At 45.4% G+C, this 24,104-nt stretch overlaps 1 protein-coding gene across 8 annotated transcripts in view; it reads right to left on the bottom strand.

Annotated features, from left to right (window-relative positions):
* tpm2 (tropomyosin 2 (beta)) overlaps positions 1–23,689 on the bottom strand; it is a 37,990-nt gene extending 14,301 nt beyond the window's left edge. For 4 of the 8 annotated variants that reach the window (XM_014144788.3, XM_014144768.3, XM_014144778.3 and 1 more), the window contains exons 1-4: positions 23,385–23,689; positions 19,254–19,379; positions 4,639–4,772; positions 3,763–3,880 (exon numbers count right to left, since the gene is read on the bottom strand). In XM_014144788.3, coding sequence (XP_014000263.1) covers positions 3,763–3,880; positions 4,639–4,772; positions 19,254–19,379; positions 23,385–23,498 — 492 coding nt within the window. In that variant the 5' untranslated portion in view covers positions 23,499–23,689. Of the gene's footprint in view, positions 1–3,762; positions 3,881–4,638; positions 4,773–8,234; positions 8,619–19,253; positions 19,380–23,384 lie in introns of those variants that run through there. The other 4 variants (XM_014144823.3, XM_014144807.3, XM_014144815.3 and 1 more) reach the window with 1 other exon arrangement.
* Between the last annotated feature and the right edge of the window lie 415 nt (positions 23,690–24,104).

The following is a 24,104-nucleotide window of genomic DNA, read 5'->3' as shown; positions in this document are numbered from 1 at the left end:
TGAACCAACATACCGTAGGCCTATAACCCCCCCCCCCCCCATAGGATGAACCAACATACCGTAGGCCTATAACCCCCCCCCCCCCCCATAGGATGAACCAACATACCGTAGGCCTATAACCCCCCCCCCCCCCCATAGGATGAACCAACATACCGTAGGCCTATAACCCCCCCCCCCCCCATAGGATGAACCAACATACCGTAGGCCTATAACCCCCCCCCCCCCATAGGATGAACCAACATACCGTAGGCCTATAACCCCCCCCCCCCCCATAGGATGAACCAACATACCGTAGGCCTATAACCCCCCCCCCCCCATAGGATGAACCAACATACCGTAGGCCTATAACCCCCCCCCCCCCCCATAGGATGAACCAACATACCGTAGGCCTATAACCCCCCCCCCCCCCATAGGATGAACCAACATACCGTAGGCCTATAACCCCCCCCCCCCCCCATAGGATGAACCAACATACCGTAGGCCTATACCCCCCCCCCCCCATAGGATGAACCAACATACCGTAGGCCTATACCCCCCCCCCATAGGATGAACCAACATACCGTAGGCCTATAACCCCCCCCCCCCCCATAGGATGAACCAACATACCGTAGGCCTATAACCCCCCCCCCCCCCCATAGGATGAACCAACATACCGTAGGCCTATAACCCCCCCCCCCCCCATAGGATGAACCAACATACCGTAGGCCTATAACCCCCCCCCCCCCCCATAGGATGAACCAACATACCGTAGGCCTATAACCCCCCCCCCCATAGGATGAACCAACATACCGTAGGCCTATAACCCCCCCCCCCCCCCATAGGATGAACCAACATACCGTAGGCCTATAACCCCCCCCCCCCCATAGGATGAACCAACATACCGTAGGCCTATAACCCCCCCCCCCCCCATAGGATGAACCAACATACCGTAGGCCTATAACCCCCCCCCCCCCCATAGGATGAACCAACATACCGTAGGCCTATAACCCCCCCCCCCCCCCCATAGGATGAACCAACATACCGTAGGCCTATAACCCCCCCCCCCCCCATAGGATGAACCAACATACCGTAGGCCTATAACCCCCCCCCCCCCATAGGATGAACCAACATACCGTAGGCCTATAACCCCCCCCCCCCCCCCATAGGATGAACCAACATACCGTAGGCCTATAACCCCCCCCCCCCATAGGATGAACCAACATACCGTAGGCCTATAACTCCCCCCCCCATAGGATGAACCAACATACCGTAGGCCTATAACTCCCCCCCCATAGGATGAACCAACATACCGTAGGCCTATAACCCCCCCCCCCCCCCCATAGGATGAACCAACATACCGTAGGCCTATAACCCCCCATAGGATGAACCAACATACCGTAGGCCTATAACCCCCCCATAGGGTGAGCCAACATACCGTAGGCCTATAACCCCCCCCCATAGGATGAACCAACATACCGTAGGCCTATAACCCCCCCCCCCCAATAGGATGAACCAACATACCGTAGGCCTATAACCCCCCCCCCCAATAGGATGAACCAACATACAGTAGGCCTATAACTCCCCCCCGTAGGATGAACCAACATACCGTAGGCCTATAACCCCCCCCCCAATAGGATGAACCAACATACCGTAGGCCTATAACCCCCCCCATAGGATGAACCAACATACCGTAGGCCTATAACCCCCCCCCTTAGGATGAACCAACATACCGTAGGCCTATAACCCCCCCCATAGGATGAACCAACATACCGTAGGCCTATAACCCCCCCCATAGGATGAACCAACATACCGTAGGCCTATAACCCCCCCCCCAATAGGATGAACCAACATACCGTAGGCCTATAACCCCCCCCCCAATAGGATGAACCAACATACCGTAGGCCTATAACCCCCCCCCCATAGGATGAACCAACATACCGTAGGCCTATAACCCCCCCCCAATAGGATGAACCAACATACCGTAGTTCTATAACCCCCCCCCCCCCCAATAGGATGAACCAACATACCGTAGGCCTATAACCCCCCCATAGGATGAACCAACATACCGTAGGCCTATAACCCCCCCCCCCCCCCATAGGATGAACCAACATACCGTAGGCCTATAACCCCCCCCCCCCAATAGGATGAACCAACATACCGTAGGCCTATAACCCCCCCCCCCCCCATAGGATGAACCAACATACCGTAGGCCTATTACCCCCCCCATAGGATGAACCAACATACCGTAGGCCTATAACCCCCCCCATAGGATGACACAACATACCGTAGGCCTATAACCCCCCATAGGATGAACCAACATACCGTAGGCCTATAACCCCCCCCCCCCATAGGATGAACCAACATACCGTAGGCCTATAACCCCCCCCCCCATAGGATGAACCAACATACCGTAGGCCTATAACCCCCCCCCCCCCATAGGATGAACCAACATACCGTAGGCCTATAACCCCCCCCCCCCCCCATAGGATGAACCAACATACCGTAGACCTATAACCCCCCCCCAATAGGATGAACCAACATACCGTAGGCCTATAACCCCCCCCCCCCATAGGATGAACCAACATACCGTAGGCCTATAACCCCCCATAGGATGAACCAACATACCGTAGGACTATATACTGTGTACCGGAAGTGGCAGGTCTACAACCCCCATGATTAAATGTGTGGCCAGCTCCCAGGGTGCAGCTGGTGCCCTCAGTGGGGAAGTGCACTAGACTGGCTGAGTGTTAGTGAGAGAGATCGAGGGAGGGCGGTCAATGACAGGTCTCATTCTGTTTAAGTCCATTAGACTGCTACTTTGTCTGTCAGTGTAATCCTCTGGGATGTGGGCTCATGTGACCTCCAGGTCTAAGCCACGGGCCATGAGCAGTCAACATATGCTACAGGCTAAACTGCTAATCAGTTCCCCCTAGGTACAGATCTAGGACCAGCTTCCCCTTCCCAAATCTTAACAAGAACCATTAGTGGGGAAAATGTTAAACTGGCCCAGGATCAGCATCACCCTATACCGTGGTACCTGTGTATGACCTTAGCTAAGCAAGCTAAATTTAGCTCAACACTAGGTGGCCGGTTTCCAGGAGCCAGATTAAGCCTAATGCTGGACAAAAATCACATTCAAAAGCGATCGATCTTGCTTTTTAGTCCAGGATCCTGGGAAACAGCCAAAGAGCGTGGGGTTATGCTGAAAACTACAAGTTTACTGTAGAAATTCTGAGTTTTCCCCATAACACATACAGGCATTGAAAATAAAATATATATCGGGGGAAGGAAAAGACCAAACGGTATGTTTAAGACCTGATAGAATACTTGTAAATGCATCTTGTCATGTTAGGATAATGAGGCCTGGGCAGAGGTACAGATGCGGGGCCTCCACAAAGGGGCCTCCTTTGATCTGACATGTAGCAGGCTAAACTGATGCTACAGAGGAGAAAGGGGTGTGCAGTGTGTGTGTATGTCTGTGTACTGTTATAAAGAAACACCACAGGTGTTAACACTAACATGAAGGGAACACAACAGCTTCCATTTTCCAAACAATCTTAAATCAAATAAAATGCTTGTTAAAGTGGCTACAAAATCATGAAAAGTGGTGGATTCCAGCGTATGACCCGGCTCTACAGTAGTCTGGCTTTAGTCAATGGGCACGTTCCAGGTCGCACTGTTTGTCAAAGGTAACGTCTCAGAAACTATAGTAAACATGATATAGCAACCTTCAAATAAGACGCCCTGGAACGCAACGATACTTTAGGGCAGAAGGACACCCACCTCCTCGTACTTCCTGTCAGCCTCCTCAGCGATGTGCTTGGCCTCCTTTAGCTGCATCTCCTGGATCTCCATCTTCTCCTCGTCTTTTGACGCCCTGTTCTCTATCACCTTCATTCCTCTGGAGAAACAACACCACAGGGTTAGCTACAGTATGGACCTCCATCTCCAACCCAGTTCTCGATCACTTTTATTCCTCTGGAGAAGCAACACCACAGGGTTAGCTACAGTATGGACCTCCATCTCCAACCCTGTTCTCCATCACCTTCATTCCTCTGGAGAAACAACACCACAGGGTTAGCTACAGTATGGACCTCCATCTCCAACCCTGTTCTCTATCACCTTCATTCCTCTGGAGAAACAACACCACAGGGTTAGCTACAGTATGGACCTCCATCTCCAACCCTGTTCTCCATCGCCATTCCTCTGGGGGACATCACAGGCAACAGGACAGAGAGAAGTCATGGGTGATTGGAACATACTTTCGATGTGTACTTTCTTTAATATCAAAAATACTTTGACCCGTCTACTCTTACGTTTCAATGCTAATAGTAACTGCTGAAGGGAATTGTGAAAAACTATTGGGGCTTGTTGAATGTCTTAGCTGGCGTTTCTTTTTACTTCCTTCCACAATTACTAGTGTGAAAGAACTGGGAAACCCTGCTCTAGAGCAGAACGGCTGAACTATGGTGGTGCTCCCCTGCTCAGACGTTGCATACATCAACCAACGGTTGCATGCCACATCGTCAACTGTGCAGTCGGGCATCAGATTGCTAGAACATATGATGTGGTTAGCGGATACGTAAAATACCTATCCAGGCGTTGTAACATTTAGCATGCATCGGCAACACGACCTAAAACAGGAGACGGAAGTCCCACCTCTCGCTCTCGTCTGCAGCCTTCTCGGCCTCCTCCAGCTTCTGCAGCGCAGTGGCCAGTCTCTCCTGGGCCCTGTCCAACTCCTCCTCTACCAGCTGGATACGTCTGTTTAGGGAAGCCACCTCTGCCTCTGCCTGGTGGGGGAGAGAAAACACTCAGTCAGCCACAATAATGAGCTGTAGCCTTGTAGCACTCACCACTGGCCTATTTATATTATGTAGAACAGATATAACTGTGGGTCATGTAGAATAAGGACAATTGTTAGCTTTATTCATTCCATTATCGGCAACGTTTCTGAACGTTTCGCATCACTGAATGCACCCTAGCTTACATTTATTTGTGCACAATGTACGCAGTACATCAACCAAACTGATGTGGACACCACATCACAGGCAGATGACAGCTTTCTAGGAAGGCATTATTTGTTTTAAAGATAATACTGCACTGTCAAATTAATTCACCCCAAATGAGTATTTGGGTTGCCAACTGCCCCAATTTATTCCACATTAGAGAACTTTCTTAGGGTGTCTGGGTGATACACCAACCAGGCTAACTGAGCTGCCAGGGAGGAAGGAAACTCATCAGGGATATGGTTACTAGGCTACATGTGGCAGGCTTACAGCTGACAGATTTATCAAATCATTGCAGTGCAAGCAACCATATCCAAGTTCCATACCGCAAAGAATAACCACCTTCAATATGCCCTTGGGTTCATCTATCTAGCATCCATTTTTCTCAGGTGTCCCTAGTTTTCACCATGGATACTGATCAACACCTTTGTTGACTGTCTTTTCACTGTTTGCTTTAGAACAGTCTTTTCTAAACATTGAAAGCATTTAGAAAAGAACCTTCTTGACACAGAATGACTGTGGTTCATTGGATTAGCAGAGGCCTTCTGATGGATTGTACATTGCTCCATGGGGAAGTGAAGTGGCATCATACCACAGTTAATGACAAACGCAAACAATCCCAGAATTGAGGCATTGGGAGGAGGTATGTGTTCCCTTATGTCACAAGGGACAGTAATGACAGTGCCAAAGGTTTATTTGTCCAGTTAGGGGCCCTTTGAGCTTCTCTTTACCCCTGAACCAACGTTTGTTGGTACTGTCACATTGACCTTCCTGAGAAAATTAACTCTGCAACTTTTGATACCTCAAGTGGGTCCTTTTGGGCTCTACCTTTTGTCTTGTGGTAAAAATGTGTAACACTAAGATTGCAGGCTTTGTGTAAAATGTGTAACACTAAGATTGTAGGCTTTCTAATAACAGACTGTTGGCCTAACAAAGGGTAGTGGTAAATGTAGAAAACAAGCAGCAGCATGTGAACTACATTAGACTCAGCCACATGGATATCAGTAGAACAGTCCATTTCCACAAGGCAGCAACTCTCCAAATACTTGATGAAGCAGGTGGGGGGCTGATCAAGCAGCGAGTCCATGAGTAGATGATGATGACAGATGATTGGATGGCGAGAGCACCGCATTCCAGCATTCTTAAAGTTTCCGCTGGGGGATACAGACGGAGTTGCCGGCAAAACAAAAGAGCCATTGTTGTCCCCCCCCCCCCAGCAGCAGAAGACAGCTAATTAGACCCCCCTCTCAGCCAAATCCCAGAAATCTATTCCCATTCTGCCAGGCCTTCGTCGGGGAAGCCGTGGAATGCCATCTGTGACATTGAAAACATTCCAGAGCCTTTCACTCAGACCGGTTAATACCACACTTCATTTGGCTCAGTTTAGTCAAATAATTGATATATGTGGCACTCATGCCAGGTAAACTGTTAAGAGATTACCATTTCAGAGAGAACCAACGAGTTCTCAGTGTAGATTGTTTGGCAATGGGACAGAACGGGAACAATAGGTTTGCTTTTTTGTTGGGCAATTTTTATATTTCTGGCCTAGGCCCTAAGCCATATTGTAGTATGATTGACAGTCAGTGTTCCTCCCCTTGGGTGAACTTGACCCCTTACAGGGAATTTAGGAAATATTTCAGTGTGTATGATTGCACTTCAAAGCTGTTTACATTAATGATAGTCATATTCCCATCATGGTAGGCAGAAAGGTTGAGGTCCAGTTGCTCTTTAAAATAGCAAACTACTCCTTTAACAACATGACTACTTTCAAGGTAAGGAACCATCTATGGGCCAGGATTATATATATTATATATATATATATATATATTTTTTTTTTAAGTTAGCTGAAAACTGTAGTGGCTGTTTAAAGATAACCGAACTTTGAATTACCCATAGCCTACTTTCAGGGTGAGGAACCACCTAACATCATGTTGTAAAATAGTGAACTGCTCCTTTAATGGTAGAGGGACTTTGGGCTGACTGAATGGACCCAAGGCCATTTTCTCTCAGCTAAAACTCTGGTCAGGAAATGATTAACCTGCTCAACTACCAGAGATGAGACAGCGAGAAATACAGACAGCGACTCTGGCTAGACAGGGAGTGGAGTCAGGAAGAGAGACCTGCTCAATAAAAGCTGCCCTCATCCTTTCAGCTCACTACTGTACACTGGCTCATTTCCCAGTGATTTGTACAATTTAACAACCAGTCATCAATTAGTGTTCAAGTGAGGTTCATATCTAATTATGCGGAAACAGTTGAATGAACAATGGATGTCTTTCATGTGCTAAACTAGAAAGAGCAAATAATACATTGAGGACTATGCTATTTTGTTAAGGGCTCATTACAGCCAAACATTATCAGCTAACGTGCAGCCACTTTTCTATATGTATGCATGCTCTGCACAACTTAATTCCCTTGACAGCCCAATACCCTTGTGGAAAGTGGGCGATAAACAAATTAGCCTACTGAGGTGCACTCATGCAAGGGCAGCAAGCTCAACAGCCAGCTTATTCTCTAGTGTAGGCATTACAATGCATGTCCATTAGCATCATGGCTCACCAGAAACTAACTTTGTACAGCATCTGATGGAATAAAGACCATATCAAGGTCAAGCCTGCTTGCTAGGGAAAACAGCTTAATAAATGGCAGAATCATAGGCCATCAAGAGAGCAACTCCCATGCATACATCATGGCCAACACCCACCCTCCATTTTGAGGGACTGCCACTGTCCACATCCAAACTGAATAGAAGATGAATAATAGAGTATGATAAGTAGTAACTTAAGTCAGCAGGCTATACAGGGACAGATATATCAAATTACATTCTCCTTTATAGGGCATCTTTAAAATTCAATGTAATGTGTTTACATCCAGTTTTAGTGAAGTATTGAGTTCATATGGGAGTCTACTCTGGCATATCAAACGTTTGAAGTAACAATTTGCCAAGAGCCAGTCTGTTATAACTGGTATTAACCTTACGTGGCTCTCTCCGGGACTGTGACCACGAGTAAAACATGGAGTAATTTACTAGAGTATGCTGACCGGGCTGTAGCTTGCCAAATGCACACTGCGTAAAACACTCCACATTTTCAACTCCCTCTGTACCAGCAGAGATAAACTTTGCGATATTAGGTAATTATATTCCGTGTGTAAGCGATTACTTTGTGGGCTGCATCCATGCTCCCCTATAAATGGTGATCATAGGCTCCAACTCGGATTCGTCGGTTTATTCTAGGCGTCTCTTACCCGCTCTCTGGCCTGTCTCTCCGCATCAACCTCTCTCTGGAGCGTTTCCGCACGGTCCTCCGCATCATCAGCTTGTTGCTGCAATGTCTGAATTTTCCTTTTCACGGCTTCAATAGATGTTATTCCAGCCATTGCAACTGTATCTATATGTAACACTTATATTCAATAGACAAAGCTGCTATGAATGCGACGTTGTCGCGTTGCTTAGAACGCTACAGAGGCACCTTGATTGATGAGTCACGCGGCTTGTAAATAGCGACGGCCCAGTGATAGTCTACAATACAGTTATTTTGTGCCACTAGTATCCATATGCAAGCCTAAACGATCTTGTTAATTCAGCGACATGCTTGCAGTCTCCTGCCTGCTAATGCGTTATCACAGTTCAGTAGCTAGGGTACAAAGTTACTACGTTCCCTTCTCCGCCTCCTCTCTTATCTTTCAGATGATGTCACAGGTCGGCCGCGGTTTAAAGGAATAGCAGCATTCAAAACAAATGACGGGTTTCCAGTTTTGAAGAGCAGCATTTTATTTAGCTGTGCGTCTCTTTGTGTTCTATTGAAATAAAGCACGTGTGTCTCAATGCTGTATGTCCATTCATATGTCATTTAGGCCATATGCAATTTAGGCCAAGGGTTTGTAAGTAAGACTTTCACGGAATACACCTGTTGTATTCGGCGCATGCGACAAATACGATTTGATTTGATTTGGTTCCCAACCTTTTTTCGGTTACTGTACCACCAACTGAATCTGTACCCCTGAAGAACTCCCTAATGTAGCCTGATCTCATAGACTAGACGTAATATAGTAAACGTAAACCCAGGACACTCAAATAAGAATGATAAGTTACATTTGGTATGGTTACAGACAGTTACTTAAGTCAAAAACGAAGGTATAACGCAAACGTCTAGCAACCCAATGGTTGCGAGTTCAAATCTCACCACGGACAACATTAGCATGTTAGCTAATTAGCAACTTTTCACCTAATTACTACTTCTTAGCTACTTTGTAACTACTTAGCATGCTAGCTAGCCCTTCCCCTAACCCTTACCTTAAAACTTTTAGCTAACCCTTCCCCTAGCCCTAACCTTAACCCTTTTAGCTAACCCTAACTTTAACCCTTTAACCTACCTCCTAAACTTAACCCTAACCTTAACTCTAACCCCTAACCCCTAGCCTAGCTAAAGTTAGCCAGCTAGCTAATGTTAGCCACCTAGCCACCTAGCTAGAATTCGTAACATATCACACAAAATGGGTGATGGACATACACAAATTAATACATACCCTACGAAACTTAACATATCATACTAAATGGAGTGTCTCAGGACCAAGTTTGGGAAACCCTGGACTAGAGGGCTGATTCTTAGAGCAAATGTTCAATATTATCTTGAGGAAAGGCAACACTTTGGACATGCTGTTGAATGCATCCACCATGTTACTGGGAATGATGGCCCAGAAGTAAATACATAAGATGACTAAAATGTTATTTGAGACCTGTTTCTATGCTTCTTAGTCTCTTTCTGTTGTAGACCTGCATATACAGTGCCTTTGGAAAGTATTCAGACCCCTTGACTTTTTCCACATTTTGTTACGTTACAGCCCTATTCTAAAATGGAGTAAATACTTTTTCCCCCTCATCAATCTATACACAATAACCCATAATGACAATGCGAAAACAGGTTTTAAGAAATGTTTGCAAATTTATAAAACATACAAAACTGAAATACCTTATTTACATAAGTATTCAGACCCTTTGCTATGAGACTCGAAATTGTGCTCAGGTGCATCCAGTGCATTTCCACTGATCATTCTTGAGATGTTTCTACAACTTGATTGGAGTCCACCTGTGGTAAATTCAATTGATTGGGCATGATTTGGTAAGGCACACACCTGTCTATATGAGGACCCACAGTTGAGAGTGCATGTCAGAGCAAATACCAAGCCACGAGGTTGAAGGAATTGTCCGTAGAGCTCCAAGACAGGATTGTGTTGAGGCACAGATCTGGGGAAGGGTACCAAAAAATGTATGCAGCATTGAAGGTCCCCAAGAACACAGTGGCCTCCATCATTCTTAAATGGAAGAAGTTTGGAATCACCACCAAACTGAGCAATCGGGAGAGAAGGGCCTTGGACAGGGAGGTGACCAAGAACCCGATGGTCACTCTGACAGAGCTCTAGACTTTCTCTGTGGAGATGGGAGAACCTTCCAGAAGTACAACCATCTCTGCAGCACTCCACCAATCAGGCCTTTATGGTAGAGTGGCCAGACAAAAGTCACTCCTCAGTAAAAGGCACATGACAGCCCGCTTGGAGTTTGCCAAAAGGCACCTAAAGACTCTCAGACCATGAAACAAGATTCTCTGGTCTGATGAAACCAAGATTGAAGGAGGAAACCTGGCGGTGAAGCATGCTTCAAAAAACGATTTACGGTAATCAATTTTAGAATAAGACTGTAACCTAACAAAATGTGGAAAAAGTCAAAGGGTCTGAACTTTCTGAAGGCACTGTATTTACATTGTTATGTCCATTGGGTCATCAACATTTAAATGTAATGTTATTGAGGATAAGCTCCTCTACTTTGATAAGGTGCACATACGGACATGGCCAGATTCATAATATACCCCAGTGGTGGATGTATAGCCAGCCACACTCCATTACACTTTATTTGGTTTGTTGTGGCCAAATAATTTCCCCTGTTTCCTCTATTAAAACCCTTTCCTGCAGTCAAATGACCACATCGCCCTCTAGAGGCATCATGGGTGGAATGTTATTAATATTTTTCATAATTAAGAAAATCCAGTGTTTCTATGTTTTGTTATATTTTGTGATGTATATAAAATTGGGAAGCAAAGTCAAAATGTAATACATTTAAACTCTATATCTGACATGGTATAGGTGTCTTCTTTTTTTTTAAACAGAAAACCTTTTCTTTCTTTATTTTGAATAATATAATATTAATGTTATTATTTAGCTTTATATTTGTTTATGTGTATAGAGACAGCTGATTAGGAATGTATATGTGTATGCCATGCCACCTAGGTTACACTAACAAAGTAGAAGCTCATTCATCAACATCTCTCTTCAGCAAGTTTACTTGCTCCACCTGTTTTCTCCTGTGCGACCTATACCGTATGCTCAGCTCTACACACAGATCTGTCAAAGTTGAGTATCTGTTTGAGAGGTTCTCTTTTTACCCCTATTGTCCAGGCTTAGTGAGCTTCCTCTGATGTTTCTTTTAGACATGTTTTACCTTTTACTGAAGTGGGCTAAATCAGGGTCACAGAGTGTTTCTTGGAAGTCGTAAACAAATCTACTTTGAAACACAAGTATACACCTCACAAATCTACTTTGAAACACAAGTATACACCTCACATGTGTGAGGTGTATACTTGTGTTTCAAAGTAGATTTGTTTACGACTTCCAAGAAACACTCTGTGACCCTGATTTAGCCCACTTCAGTAAAAGGTAAAACATGTCTAAAAGAAACATCAGAGGAAGCTCACTAAGCCTGGACAATAGGGGTAAAAAGAGAACCTCTCAAACAGATACTCAACTTTGACAGATCTGTGTGTAGAGCTGAGCATACGGTATAGGTCGCACAGGAGAAAACAGGTGGAGCAAGTAAACTTGCTGAAGAGAGATGTTGATGAATGAGCTTCTACTTTGTTAGTGTAACCTAGGTGGCATGGCATACACATATACATTCCTAATCAGCTGTCTCTATGCACATAAAAAAATACAAAGCTAAATAATAACAATATTATATTATTCAAAATAAAGAAAAGGTTTTCTGTTTTCTGTATGAATATATATGAATATATATATATATATATATATATATATATATATATATATATATATATATATATATATATATATATATATATATATATATATATATATATATATATATATAAACAGTTTTATTTTTTTAAACACTTATTTAACTAGGCAAGCCAGTTAAGAACAAATTCTTATTCACAATGGCGGCCTACCCCCGGCCAAACCCGGGCGCCGCTGGGCCAATTGTACGCCACCCTATGGGACTCCCAATCACGGCCGGTTGTGATACAGCCTGGAATCGAACCAGGGTGTCTGTAGTGACACCTCTAGCACTGAGATACAGTGCCTTAGACTGCTGCATCACTCGGGAGCAGTGGGCTTTAGATTTACTTGTGACTGGGGGTTAGTTAATATTCTTAAAAAGTGTTTAACTGTAGCCTACTAACCATTATTTAAACATATTTATCTAGAATAACACTATATGAATGAACAGGATTTATTTGTTTCAACGTTTGAGACCTAAACTGTGTACTTTAGTAGCTACCTACTGTTTTGTCTTCAAGTATTTTCAGATTATGAATGTTTATCCTCCATGAAAGGGCTTTAATAGGACAAGCTACTTAATGGTGATCTTGTAATTATTTACTTGTGTGTGGTAGACTATTGCATAATTATCCTAATTCAAAGCTATACAATGCCACAAAAATATACATTTTGATTATTTGCCTTGTGCTATTGATGGTAGCCACAGAAAAGTACCTATGGTTTGTAGTTTTATGCATTTATCATCAGTTGAATCTGTAATTTATCATGTTATAAGTTATTTGAGTGTAACCAATGTGTGTTTATGTAAACCATTTAGTTGACAAGAGGTCTGACTTTTTAAACCTGTCCAAGAGAGATATATATATATAATATATATATATATATATAGAGAGAGAGAGACAGAGAGAGAGAGAGAGCTAAAGAGAGAGGGAGAGAGATAACGAGAGAGAGAGGGAGAGAGAAAGAAAGAGAGAGAGGGAGAGGGAGAGAGAGAGAGAGGGAGCGAGAGGGAGCTTTGTCCAAAAACAGTCTGAAAAATAGACTAATTGTGAAGCTGTGAGCATGAACTGGAAAGCATGACTTCACTTCACTATAAACAAGACTGCATTCTTTCAATTCTTTTCCTTCTTTGGTAACATTATAATGTTACAAGTTAAAGGTTTTGAATGTGAGATGTCTAATGTCACACATGCTTAAGATTTACACGAGTATCATAATTACTAAGTTGTAATTTCTGTGTGTTTAAATATGTGGCATAATCAACCAGTGTTGATATACCAATAGGCTACATGCGTCATTGGGTTTGCCATTGAAAAAGCGTCCCGACTCAATTATTGAAAATAATTATGTATAAATAACTAAACTTTATGTATTTAAAACCGGTAGTGTCTATCAGGTTTCTATCATGAGTAAGCCTGAAAATTAACTAATCATCTCTCTCATCAGGTATAGCCACAGTCTTTAAATAGATCAGAGTGAGAGCTATTGGTGACTGTCCTCTATTGGCACGGTTACAACTGGTGACATCATCACAGTGGCGTGATGATGGAGCGGGAAGAGGTGGCGCTCGGGAGGGGTGGAACATCAGGGGCAAGAGGAAGTGGTCGGGAGGGGTGGAACATCAGGGGGAAGAGGAAGTGGTCGGGAGGGGTGGAACATCAGGGGGAAGAGGAAGTGGTCGAGAGGGGTGGAACATCAGGAGGAAGTGGTCGAGAGGGGTGGAACATCAGGGGGAAGAGGAAGTGGTCGGGAGGGGTGGAACATCAGCGGGAAGAGGAAGTGGTCGGGAGGGGTGGAACATCAACGGGAAGTGGTCGGGAGGGGTGGAACATCAGGAGGAAGTGGTCGGGAGGGGTGGAACATCAGGAGGAAGTGGTCGGGAGGGGTGGAACATCAGGAGGAAGGGGAAGTGGTCGGGAGGGGTGGAACATCAGGGGGAAGAGGAAGTGGTCGGGAGGGGTGGAACATCAGGGGGAAGAGGAAGTGGTCGGGAGGGGTGGAACATCAGGAGGAAGGGGAAGTGGTCGGGAGGGGTGGAACATCAGGGGGAAGAGGAAGTGGTCGGGAGGGGTGGAACATCAGGGGGAAGAGGAAGTGGTCGGGAGGGGTGGAACATCAGGGGGAAGAGGAAGTGGTCGCGAGGGGTGGAACATCAGCTGGAAGGGGAAGTGGTCGAGAGGGGTGGAACATCAGGGGGAAGAGGAAGTGGTCGGGAGGGGTGGAACATCAGCGGGAAGAGGAAGTGGTCGGGAGGGGTGGAACATCAGGGGGAAGAGGAAGTGGTCGCGAGGGGTGGAACATCAGCTGGAAGGGGAAGTGGTCGGGAGGGGTGGAACATCAGCTGGAAGGGGAAGTGGTCGGGAGGGGTGGAACATCAGCTGGAAGGGGAAGTGGTCGGGAGGGGTGGAACATCAGCTGGAAGGGGAAGTGGTCGGGAGGGGTGGAACATCAGGGGGAAGAGGAAGTGGTCGGGAGGGGTGGAACATCAGCTGGAAGGGGAAGTGGTCGGGAGGGGTGGAACATCAGCTGGAAGGGGAAGTGGTCGGGAGGGGTGGAACATCAGCTGGAAGGGGAAGTGGTCGGGAGGGGTGGAACATCAGGGGGAAGAGGAAGTGGTCGGGAGGGGTGGAACATCAGGCGGGAAGTGGTCGGGAGGGGTGGAACATCAGGGGGAAGAGGAAGTGGTCGGGAGGGGTGGAACATCAGCGGAGGGGAAGTGGTCGGGAGGGGTGGAACATCAGGGGGAAGAGGAAGTGGTCGGGAGGGGTGGAACATCAGCGGGAAGTGGTCGGGAGGGGTGGAACATCAGGGGGAAGAGGAAGTGGTCGGGAGGGGTGGAACATCAGCTGGAAGGGGAAGTGGTCGAGAGGGGTGGAACATCAGGGGGAAGAGGAAGTGGTCGGGAGGGGTGGAACATCAGGGGGATGAGGAAGTGGTCGGGAGGGGTGGAACATCAGCGGGAAGAGGAAGTGGTCGGAAGGGGTGGAACATCAGGGGGAAGAGGAAGTGGTCGGGAGGGGCGGAACATCAGGGGGAAGAGGAAGTGGTCGGGAGGGGTGGAACATCAGCAGGAAGAGGAAGTGGTCGGGAGGAGGGGAACATCAGGGGGAAGAGGAAGTGGTCGGGAGGGGTGGAACATCAACGGGAAGAAGAAGTGGTCGGGAGGGGTGGAACATCAGCGGGAAGAGGAAGTGGTCGGGAGGGGTGGAACATCAGCGGGAAGTGGTCGGGAGGGGTGGAACATCAGCGGGAAGAGGAAGTGGTCGGGAGGGGTGGAACATCAGCGGGAAGAGGAAGTGGTCGGGAGGGGTGGAACATCAGCGGGAAGAGGAAGTGGTCGGGAGGGGTGGAACATCAGTGGGAAGAGGAAGTGGTCGGGAGGAGTGGAACGTCAGGAAATTATAAACTGTGTTTTTAGGAAGGATTCTGAAAACAGGTAGTCTAGAATGCTGACAGCCACAGTCCTTATATGGACATGGTGAAACGGGATTGGAACTCTGAAGCATAACTGTACTGTACAGAGTTGAAATTAGCCCGGTCCCAGCTATTGCATACATGCCACTCTCTCACTTGAGTATCTTACCTAGTTATTTTTAGATGATCTCATTTTGCTATTTTGTAGCTTTAGCAACTATGTGTGGGTTTTTCTATCCTAGTTCGTTCCTCTCCCGTAGGCTTTACAGATGCTCCCCACCCCTTGGCTGCAACCATTCTAATTTAGTTTACCCTGCACGCACAACCCACATGGAATTCCTGGTCTCTTTTTGGCCCTTCCGGAAACATGGATCACCCCAGAGAACACTGCTACCCCAGCTGCTGTCTCTTCATCTGATAACATTTTCTCTCATACTCCGAGAGGATTTGGTCGTCCCGGTGGTGGCATAGGGCTGCTCATTTCTTCTAAATGGAGATTATCTCTTTTCTCCCTCACACACCTGTCCATCTCCTCATTTGAATTCACTGCTGTCACTGTGACTTGTTCACTCAAGCTCAACATTGTTGTCATCTATAGCTCACCAGGTGCCCTTAGAGAGTTCCTTAATGAGCTTGACACCTGCTGGGTGTACTGGGTGACTTCAACCTCCCGACATCTGCCTTTGATTCATTTCTTTCCAACTCTTTCTTTCCCCTCCTTGCCTCTTTTGACCTCATCCTTTCCCAGTTCCCTCCCACTTACAAGGCAGGCAATACGCTTGACCTAATCTTTACTAGAGGCTGTTTGTCTACTAATCTCACGGCAACCCACCTCCAGGTCTCTGTTCTCCTACTAATCTCACGGCAACCCCCCTCCAGGTCTCTGATCACTACTTTGTTTCTTTTTCTGTCCCTTTCCTCCAACCCTAACCACTCAGGCCCTACCCAGATGGTAATGCGCCGTCGCAATCTTAGCTCTCTCTCTCCCACTACTCTCTCCTCCTCTATCCTATCATCTCTAAATCCTTCTCCCTCCCGTCTCCTTAACACTTGAGCATGCTGTCTCTGACCAACTCTCTAGCCATCTCTCTCAGAACGATCTTCTTGACCCTAACCAGTCAGGCTTCAAGATGGGTGGCTCAACAGAGACTGCTCTTCTCTGTGTCACGGAGGCTCTCCACACTGCCAAAGCTGACTCTCTCTCCTCTGTTCTCATCCTCCTAGATCTATCCGCTGCCTTCAACACAGAGACCCATCAGATCCTCTCCACTCTCTCAGGGCTGGGGGTCTCAGGCTCTGCACACACTTTGCATCCTACCTGGCAGGCCGTTCCTACCAGGTGACGTGGAGAGGATCTGTGTCTGCACCACGTATTCTCACTACTGGTATCCCCCAGAGCTCGGTAATAGGCCTTCTCTTCTCTCTATACACCAAGTCACTCGGCTCCGTTATATATCCTCACATTGTTTCTCCTATCATTGCTATGTGGATGACCCTCAACTCCTTTTCTTCTTCCCTCTTTCCAATCGAAGCTCGCATCCACTACAAGACCATGGTACTTGCCTACGGAGCAGCAAGAGGAATTACCCCTACCTTCAGGCTCTGCTCAAACTCTTCACCCCAACCCAAGTACTCCGTTCTGCCACCTCTGGTCTCTTGAGCTCCCGCTCAACCCAGTCCAAGCTCTTCTCTGTCCTGGCACCCCAATGGTGGAACCAGCTTCCCCCTGAAGATAGGACAGCAGAGTCCCTGCCCATCTTCCGAACACCCTACTCTTTGAAGATGTTTTTTATTTTTATTTAACTAGGCAAGTCAGTTAAGAATAAATTCTTATTTACAATGACAGCCTACCCCGGCCAAACTTGGACGACGCTGGGCCAATTGTGCGCCGCCTTATGGGACTCCCAATCACGGCCGGTTGTGATGCAGCCTGGATACGAACCAGGGACTGCAGTGACACCCCTTGCACTGAGATGCAGTGTCTTAGACTGCTGCGCAACTCGGGAGCGCACCCCCTCCTCATGAGAATATTTGACTGTGTTTACACAGGCAACCTAATTCAGATCTTTTGACAATTATTTGGCATATCTGATCTTTTCCCTAATGTGTAAACGGCAACAACAAAAAAACATGGAATCTGATCTTTTGACTTCCAATATAGACCACCTCCATATGTTGATCTCAAACCTGATACAATTCAGTCTGGATGCTCAGATCTGATTTATTTTGCTCTGAAATGTTTCCATTTTGCACATGCCATGCCGTTACCACGTCAACTACCCCAAAATTTAAAGGAACAGTGACAGGAAATGAGCATCGCATCTGTGTACTACTTCAGATGCTACATCAATGTGAATGCACAAATCTGATATGGGCCAGTTGGAACCCCACTGAACAAGCGACCTTGCTTGTTGACAGCTGCGGCGTAGAAAGTGCCGAACCTCGACCTGTATCACATTTTGCAAACACAGCATAAAGCTTGTCAGCACCTTGGAGTGAATGCAGGGGATGATTTGGTTTGAGTTTCTTTGATTGCCGTGTTCTCTGGTCCGCACTTTGTCTGACTCCAGTTAAATACAGGTCTAATGTGTCAACATGGTGTCAGAACGGTGTCAGAACCCCTCTCAAACAGAAAGATTTCTGGCTCCCAGGTGTCTTTTATACAGGTCACAAGCTGAAATGAGGAGCACTCCCTTTAAGAGTGTGCTCCTAATCTCAGCTCGTTACCTGTATAAAAGACACCTGGGAGCCAGAAATCTTTCTGATTGAGAGGGGTTCAAATACTTATTTCCCTCATTAAAATGCAAATCAATTTATAACATTTTTGACATGCGTTTTTCTGGATTTTTTTGTTGTTATTCTGTCTCTCACTGTTCAAATAAACCTACCACTAAAATTATAGACTGATCATTTCTTTGTCGGTGGGCAAACGTACAAAATCAGCAGGGGATCAAATACTTTTTTCCCTCACTGTAGGTATCATATATGACAAATAATTGTCAAAAGATCTGTTGAGGGGCATGGCCAGAGAGGATGGGACTTGAGGTGTATCCCAATAATATTTCCTTTGGTGGAGGCATGTGGGCTGGTAGGGGTTTACACCATATTTCTCATATTAGTCATTTCCATTCAAATCAGCAAGGGCAAGTGAATAAGTGCCCACATTGAGAGGAAGGTGAGATAATTGGGACAAAACTTGGGAGGTTTGACAGAAGCATACTGCCCACACTGTGCAGTGCAGGTTTGTCCCACCAGGGGGAGACAACGGGAAATGGGGCCTGACAACCTACTGATTTATGACCTGACGACACATTTAGCTGTGTATACTTTTACATAGTATAACATTACAAGTGTGCTTTAATGACAGGCAGCAATGGTGAAATTGTGAAAACTATATGGCTGGAGGATCTTAGCATCCTTGATGAAATACAATCCTAGATCACAATGAAGTGTTTGATTTTATAGGTGAATTTATGACAATAACTTTAGTAGGGGAAATGCTTTAACTATAACATATTCTGACATACTATTATCTAAATGACCAGTGAAAATCAACAAAGAGGAGGGAATTATGCAGTAGTCTCTGGAGTCAGTTGCTCGTCTGTGTACTGCAGTGATACATTGCCTTAGAGCACTACCATGTTATCCATACCTGTAACTGAGGTGTGTGTATGTACATGCCTCAATGGTGTGTGTCTGTGTGTGCGTGTGTGTGTGTGTGCCGTGCTTTGACGTCACCGTGGTCGTAGTGACCCCCTAGTGTTGCCCTGTGTCACTCACGTCTGTGGCCTTCTTCTCAGCCTGCTCCAGCTTCTCCTGGGCATCCTTCAGCGACTCGGAGTATTTATCCAACTCATCCTCCACTCCCTTCAGCTTCTTCTGCAGCGCCAGCAACTCTTCTTCCAGCTAGGAGACACACACACACACACACACACACACACACACACACACACACACACACACACACACACACACACACACACACACACACACACACACACACACACAATAATGTCAGGGGACCAATCCATTTTGTTTGTTTGATTAGAGTCATATACAATAAGATACATAACCGATTCAATAAGATACATAACCGATTCAATAAGATACATAACCGATTCAATAAGATACATAACCGATTCAATAAGATACATAACCGATTCAATAAGATAAATAACCGATTCATATCAAACCTACTCTAAAGAGCATTCACAAAGTCTCCATAAGCACTATATAGATGCTTCACAAATCCTTCATAAGCAAAGTCCTACTGCATAAAGAGTGATATAACAGCTGATGCCACCTTTAGCATATCATTTACTTATGAAGGGCTTATGTAGGGTTTATGAAGGGCTTATGTAAAGTTTATAAAGGGCTTATGTAGGTTTTATAAAGGGTTTATGTAGGTTTTATTAAAGGCTTATGAAGGATTTATATAGGTTTTTGAAGGGTTTATATGAACGGTTTATAAAGAGTTTATAAAGGGTTTATGAAGGGGTTATGAAGGCGCTTTTAGTTTGAAATGGGACCCATACTGCATATAGATTGAGTTAGCGGTAGAATAACTGTCCTGTTGAAGGTTATACTCTATCCTCCAGTCAATGTGTCTGGGTATGACAGAGCACTGCCTGAGGCTGACTGTCAGGGCAGGTTGGGCCAGGCATGAGGACAGACTTATAAAGGGAAAGCTGTCATAGTGTCCCTCCAGAGTCAGAGGTTGTTTTCCAAATGCCACCATATTCCCTACATGGTGCACTACCTTTCACCAGTGCCCATCAAAAGTAGTGCACTATGTAGGGAATAGGGTGGCATTTGTGACTAGACATAGTCTCAGAGTGACTGGGGCTGCAGCTGGTGATGTTCCCTCAGTCTCCCCTTTCAACTGGCATCAAATAAACCCCTGTGCATTATCCACAAGCCTGGCAGCCGGGACATAGCTCCCTGCGCGGCCTCGTAAAAGCAGACACCTATTAATTGTATTCTTGTGACGATAGCGACTCTCTGCTACTACTGTTTATGGTAACGAGGTCATGTAAAGTAAAAACAGAGGAATGGTGCCCTGCTCATCGACTGAAGCTGTTGAGAGTTGATTGTACCTGTAGGAATGTTGCTTGTTTTGGGGGGTCTCCTGTTCACCTCATCATATCAAAGTTCTTGCTATCTTTCCCAATTCCCAAAAATCTTCCTGACGAGTGTTAAAAATATCTAGGCTACAACCAAAGAAGCTTCATGTCGTTAGGATTGTCGCTAGAAAAGATCCCCTCTAACCTAGAAAAAGCCCATTGTGTATGACAGCGACAGTTTGTGAATCGTGAACACTATGTCCTTGTGATGAATGTCATTCTTTTATTACTTCTGACAGATTACAGCGGTCTTTTAGGCTCCAGCTATGTGAGGGGGCCATTCTGATCCCAGGCCTGCTGCTCTTTCATGTTATTTTGGATCCAGCCTTGATCCCCTTTTTCTTTGTTGAACAACAATTCCAATAGACATGCCACAGTCAAGGCTGCTCCAAAGAGAAATGTCGGTGCTGGAATCAGAATAGCCCAAGGTGTGGTCTTCTGTGAACAAATACTTGTGAGGGAAGACTACTCCTATTTATAGAGAGGCTCCATTTGGTTCTAGCTGACCATGTCAATTAAACATGACAGATGAGTAGAATGGAAAATTTAGACGCCAACAAAAGCTGAAGCGATTAGGCCATTAGTTATTCGCCGCCACAGAAGCAAATGTTCTCCATGGTATCACAAATACACACTGGGGGGTAGACAAATGTTCAAGGACAAGGGGGGTTCCATTTCCATTCCATTCCAAGCCACTGGTGGCTTTCGTTACTTGGGAACTAAACGGAAAGAGAGGACTCGCATAACATAATGGGTAATATTAGTCAAGTCTAAAGTGACCAGAAGCTATTTGGTTCAGTACTGTACATGTCCATATAAGTTCAAGCTATTTTCTATTCAGGAAGAGGATCCATTCCAAATCTCCATCATGAATCTGGGGTCTTGAGGCAGCTGAGGTAGGAAGTAGCTTCATAACAGTAAAAATGAGGTACAGTAGAATGAGATGGTGTATCTTCTCTGGTCCAGATCCAGGTATAACTACACATTCAGTTGTTACCAAATCTGACAAATTGTGTAGGTAGGGATGATTTTTTTTTAAATGCCGCGGCTCTGAAGTTGCATATGCGTTCGATAATTTACTTCCAAATGCTCAAGACAAAGCAGAAAGATGTTTTTCTTGTTCCCATGGGGGATGGTAGGGAGTAGCCTATGTCCAAAGGCAGAAAATAGAATGAAACTGGGAGAAGGGCTAAGCTGCTATGGAGCCATAATGTCAACATTATGAGAAATGGTCATCATAGACAGACCATGGGTAACAGCTGAGAGGGAGACCATGAAAAGCTCGGGCCAAGATGTAACTGATTCTGAGATAGCGTTGGATCCAAAATGATGACTGGAGAGTGTCTTCTGTCATTCCATCCCGGTCTTGATTTTCCAACAGAAAAGTGGCAGAAGTTGATTGCATCACGTGAGAGGGTTAAAACTCAAATACCTCAAATTGTGTCCATTTCTTGAAGGCTAGCTAACACTTGTATAATACAGAATCTGACCATCTTCAATGGTTAAATTATAACAAATGAGAGATGACACTGGACATATGATCATTGGGAAGACTGGTATTCTCAAGTTCCCTGATTGGGTCAATACTGACAATTTGGGTTTGATACTTAAGCAATAAGGCCTGAGGGGGTGTGGTTTTTGGCCAATATACCACAGCTAAGGGCTGTTCTTAAGCACGACGCAACACGTAGTGCCTGGATACAGCCCTTAGCCTTGGTATATTGGCCATATACCACAAACCCCCGAGTTGCCTTATTGCTATTATAAACTGGTTACAAACGTAATTAGAGCAGTAAAAATAAATGTTTTGTCATACCCGTGGTATACGGTCTGTTTGGCTGACAGCCGTGGTATATCAGACAGTATACCATGGGTATGATAAAACATTTATTTTTACTGCTCTAATTACGTTTGTAACCAGTTTATAATAGCAATAAGGTACCACTGGGGTTTGTGATATATGGCCAATATACCACGGCTAAGGGCTGTGTCCAGGCACTCCGCGTTGCGTCTTACATAAGAACAGCCCTTAGCCGTGGTATATCGGCCATATACCACACCCCCTCCGGCCTTATTACTTAAATATATCATGGCTGTCAGCCAATCAGCATTCAGGGCTCGAACCACCCAGTTTATACTTCAAAATGAAACACTCATTCACACTGTACTCCTTAAGTCAGCTTGTGCCCCCTTCATCAATGTGCTTTGAATTTAACACTGCCCGTAATAACCTCAAACTGGCTGGGTCGTTTGGTGGGATCTGTCCATCTATCTAATCAACTTCACTCCGATCCGCCTGCTGTACCCATGAAACACCATTGAAGAGACTATAAGGACATTTATTATTTGTAGTTGCAAAAGTCTGAAGTAGCTTCATGGATAACTTCACAAGAGTATATTTAGAACAAACACTTACCTGTCTTCCACATAGACGTTGGACATCTGTCTTACCTATCTTACCATGTGTTTCAGGGTAGAAACTACATACTTGAAATATAGTAAATATTTGATGTGTTCACCCGAGTAATAAAATCACTGACTGGGGTTTTACAGTATGTTTATTGTATATTGTAGAATAGATTGTACATGGATTATCATATGTGGATGACATACTTTCTGTCAACGACCAAACCACTTCATGGTTGACAGATAGAGGGGAGCAGTATAATCATTAAAATGAATAAATCAGTGTAAAATTAATTTCTATTGGTATTAGATACAGTTGCCCCTCTCCCTTCAAGCAATGAAAAGGCAGGGAATGCCCTCTTGTTCAGTTATATTCCCATACCTGTTTGCATTTGTCCTCTGCCCCCTTTTTGTCTCCTTCTGCTTGCTCTGCCCGATCAATAGCATTCTCCTTATCCAGTTTCAACATTTGCATTTTCTTCTTGATGGCTTCCATGGTTACTGTTGTTTTTTCTCTCCTACTAACAAGCGGAAAGGGTTCAGAGTTGGTACTCTCGACGGACGCGCACGAGCCACACGGAGGACAGAGGACTGAAGTTCACAGAAGCAGCACCTCGAGCCGAGTGATGAGACAAAGCTAGTCTGGATTAGGTAAAGGAGGATGGGAGGATGTAATTCTGTCCAGAGCCCAATACTTTTTTTGGAAAGTTCAGATAAATCACGCCCGAGCTAGAGTGACGTCGCGCGCCTGTGATTCGTTCAACGCGTTGGGTAGGAATTAAGCGCACAGATTTTGCCCATTTTTGGGAGGCTCCGATTTCATATAATGTTCGAATGTCTGTGGTATGATATTGGACCTAAATATATCTGTAGACACAGGGATATAGGTGCCCACACCATGTAATGAAAAGGTTGGCCATCTTTCATAGGTCTACTTGGGTGTATTTCATTTCCCCTGTATTTGCCGTTCAGTCCCAGAGCGCACTGGGGGACGCATTTAGGCATGGTTTTAACCAGCTCATGTAAAAGTTATAGCCTTCATGCGCTCTTCCTCTTCATGGGTTCATTTATGTCCACATTTAATACAATCTGCACACTTGAC

This window comes from Salmo salar, chromosome 01, assembly GCF_965601325.2.
Source record: "Salmo salar chromosome 01, fSalSal1, whole genome shotgun sequence".
In the NCBI taxonomy this organism is placed as follows: Eukaryota; Metazoa; Chordata; class Actinopteri; order Salmoniformes; family Salmonidae; genus Salmo; species Salmo salar.
The sequence above is the reverse complement of the archived record's forward strand: the minus strand, read 5'-3'. Positions and strand labels throughout refer to the sequence as shown.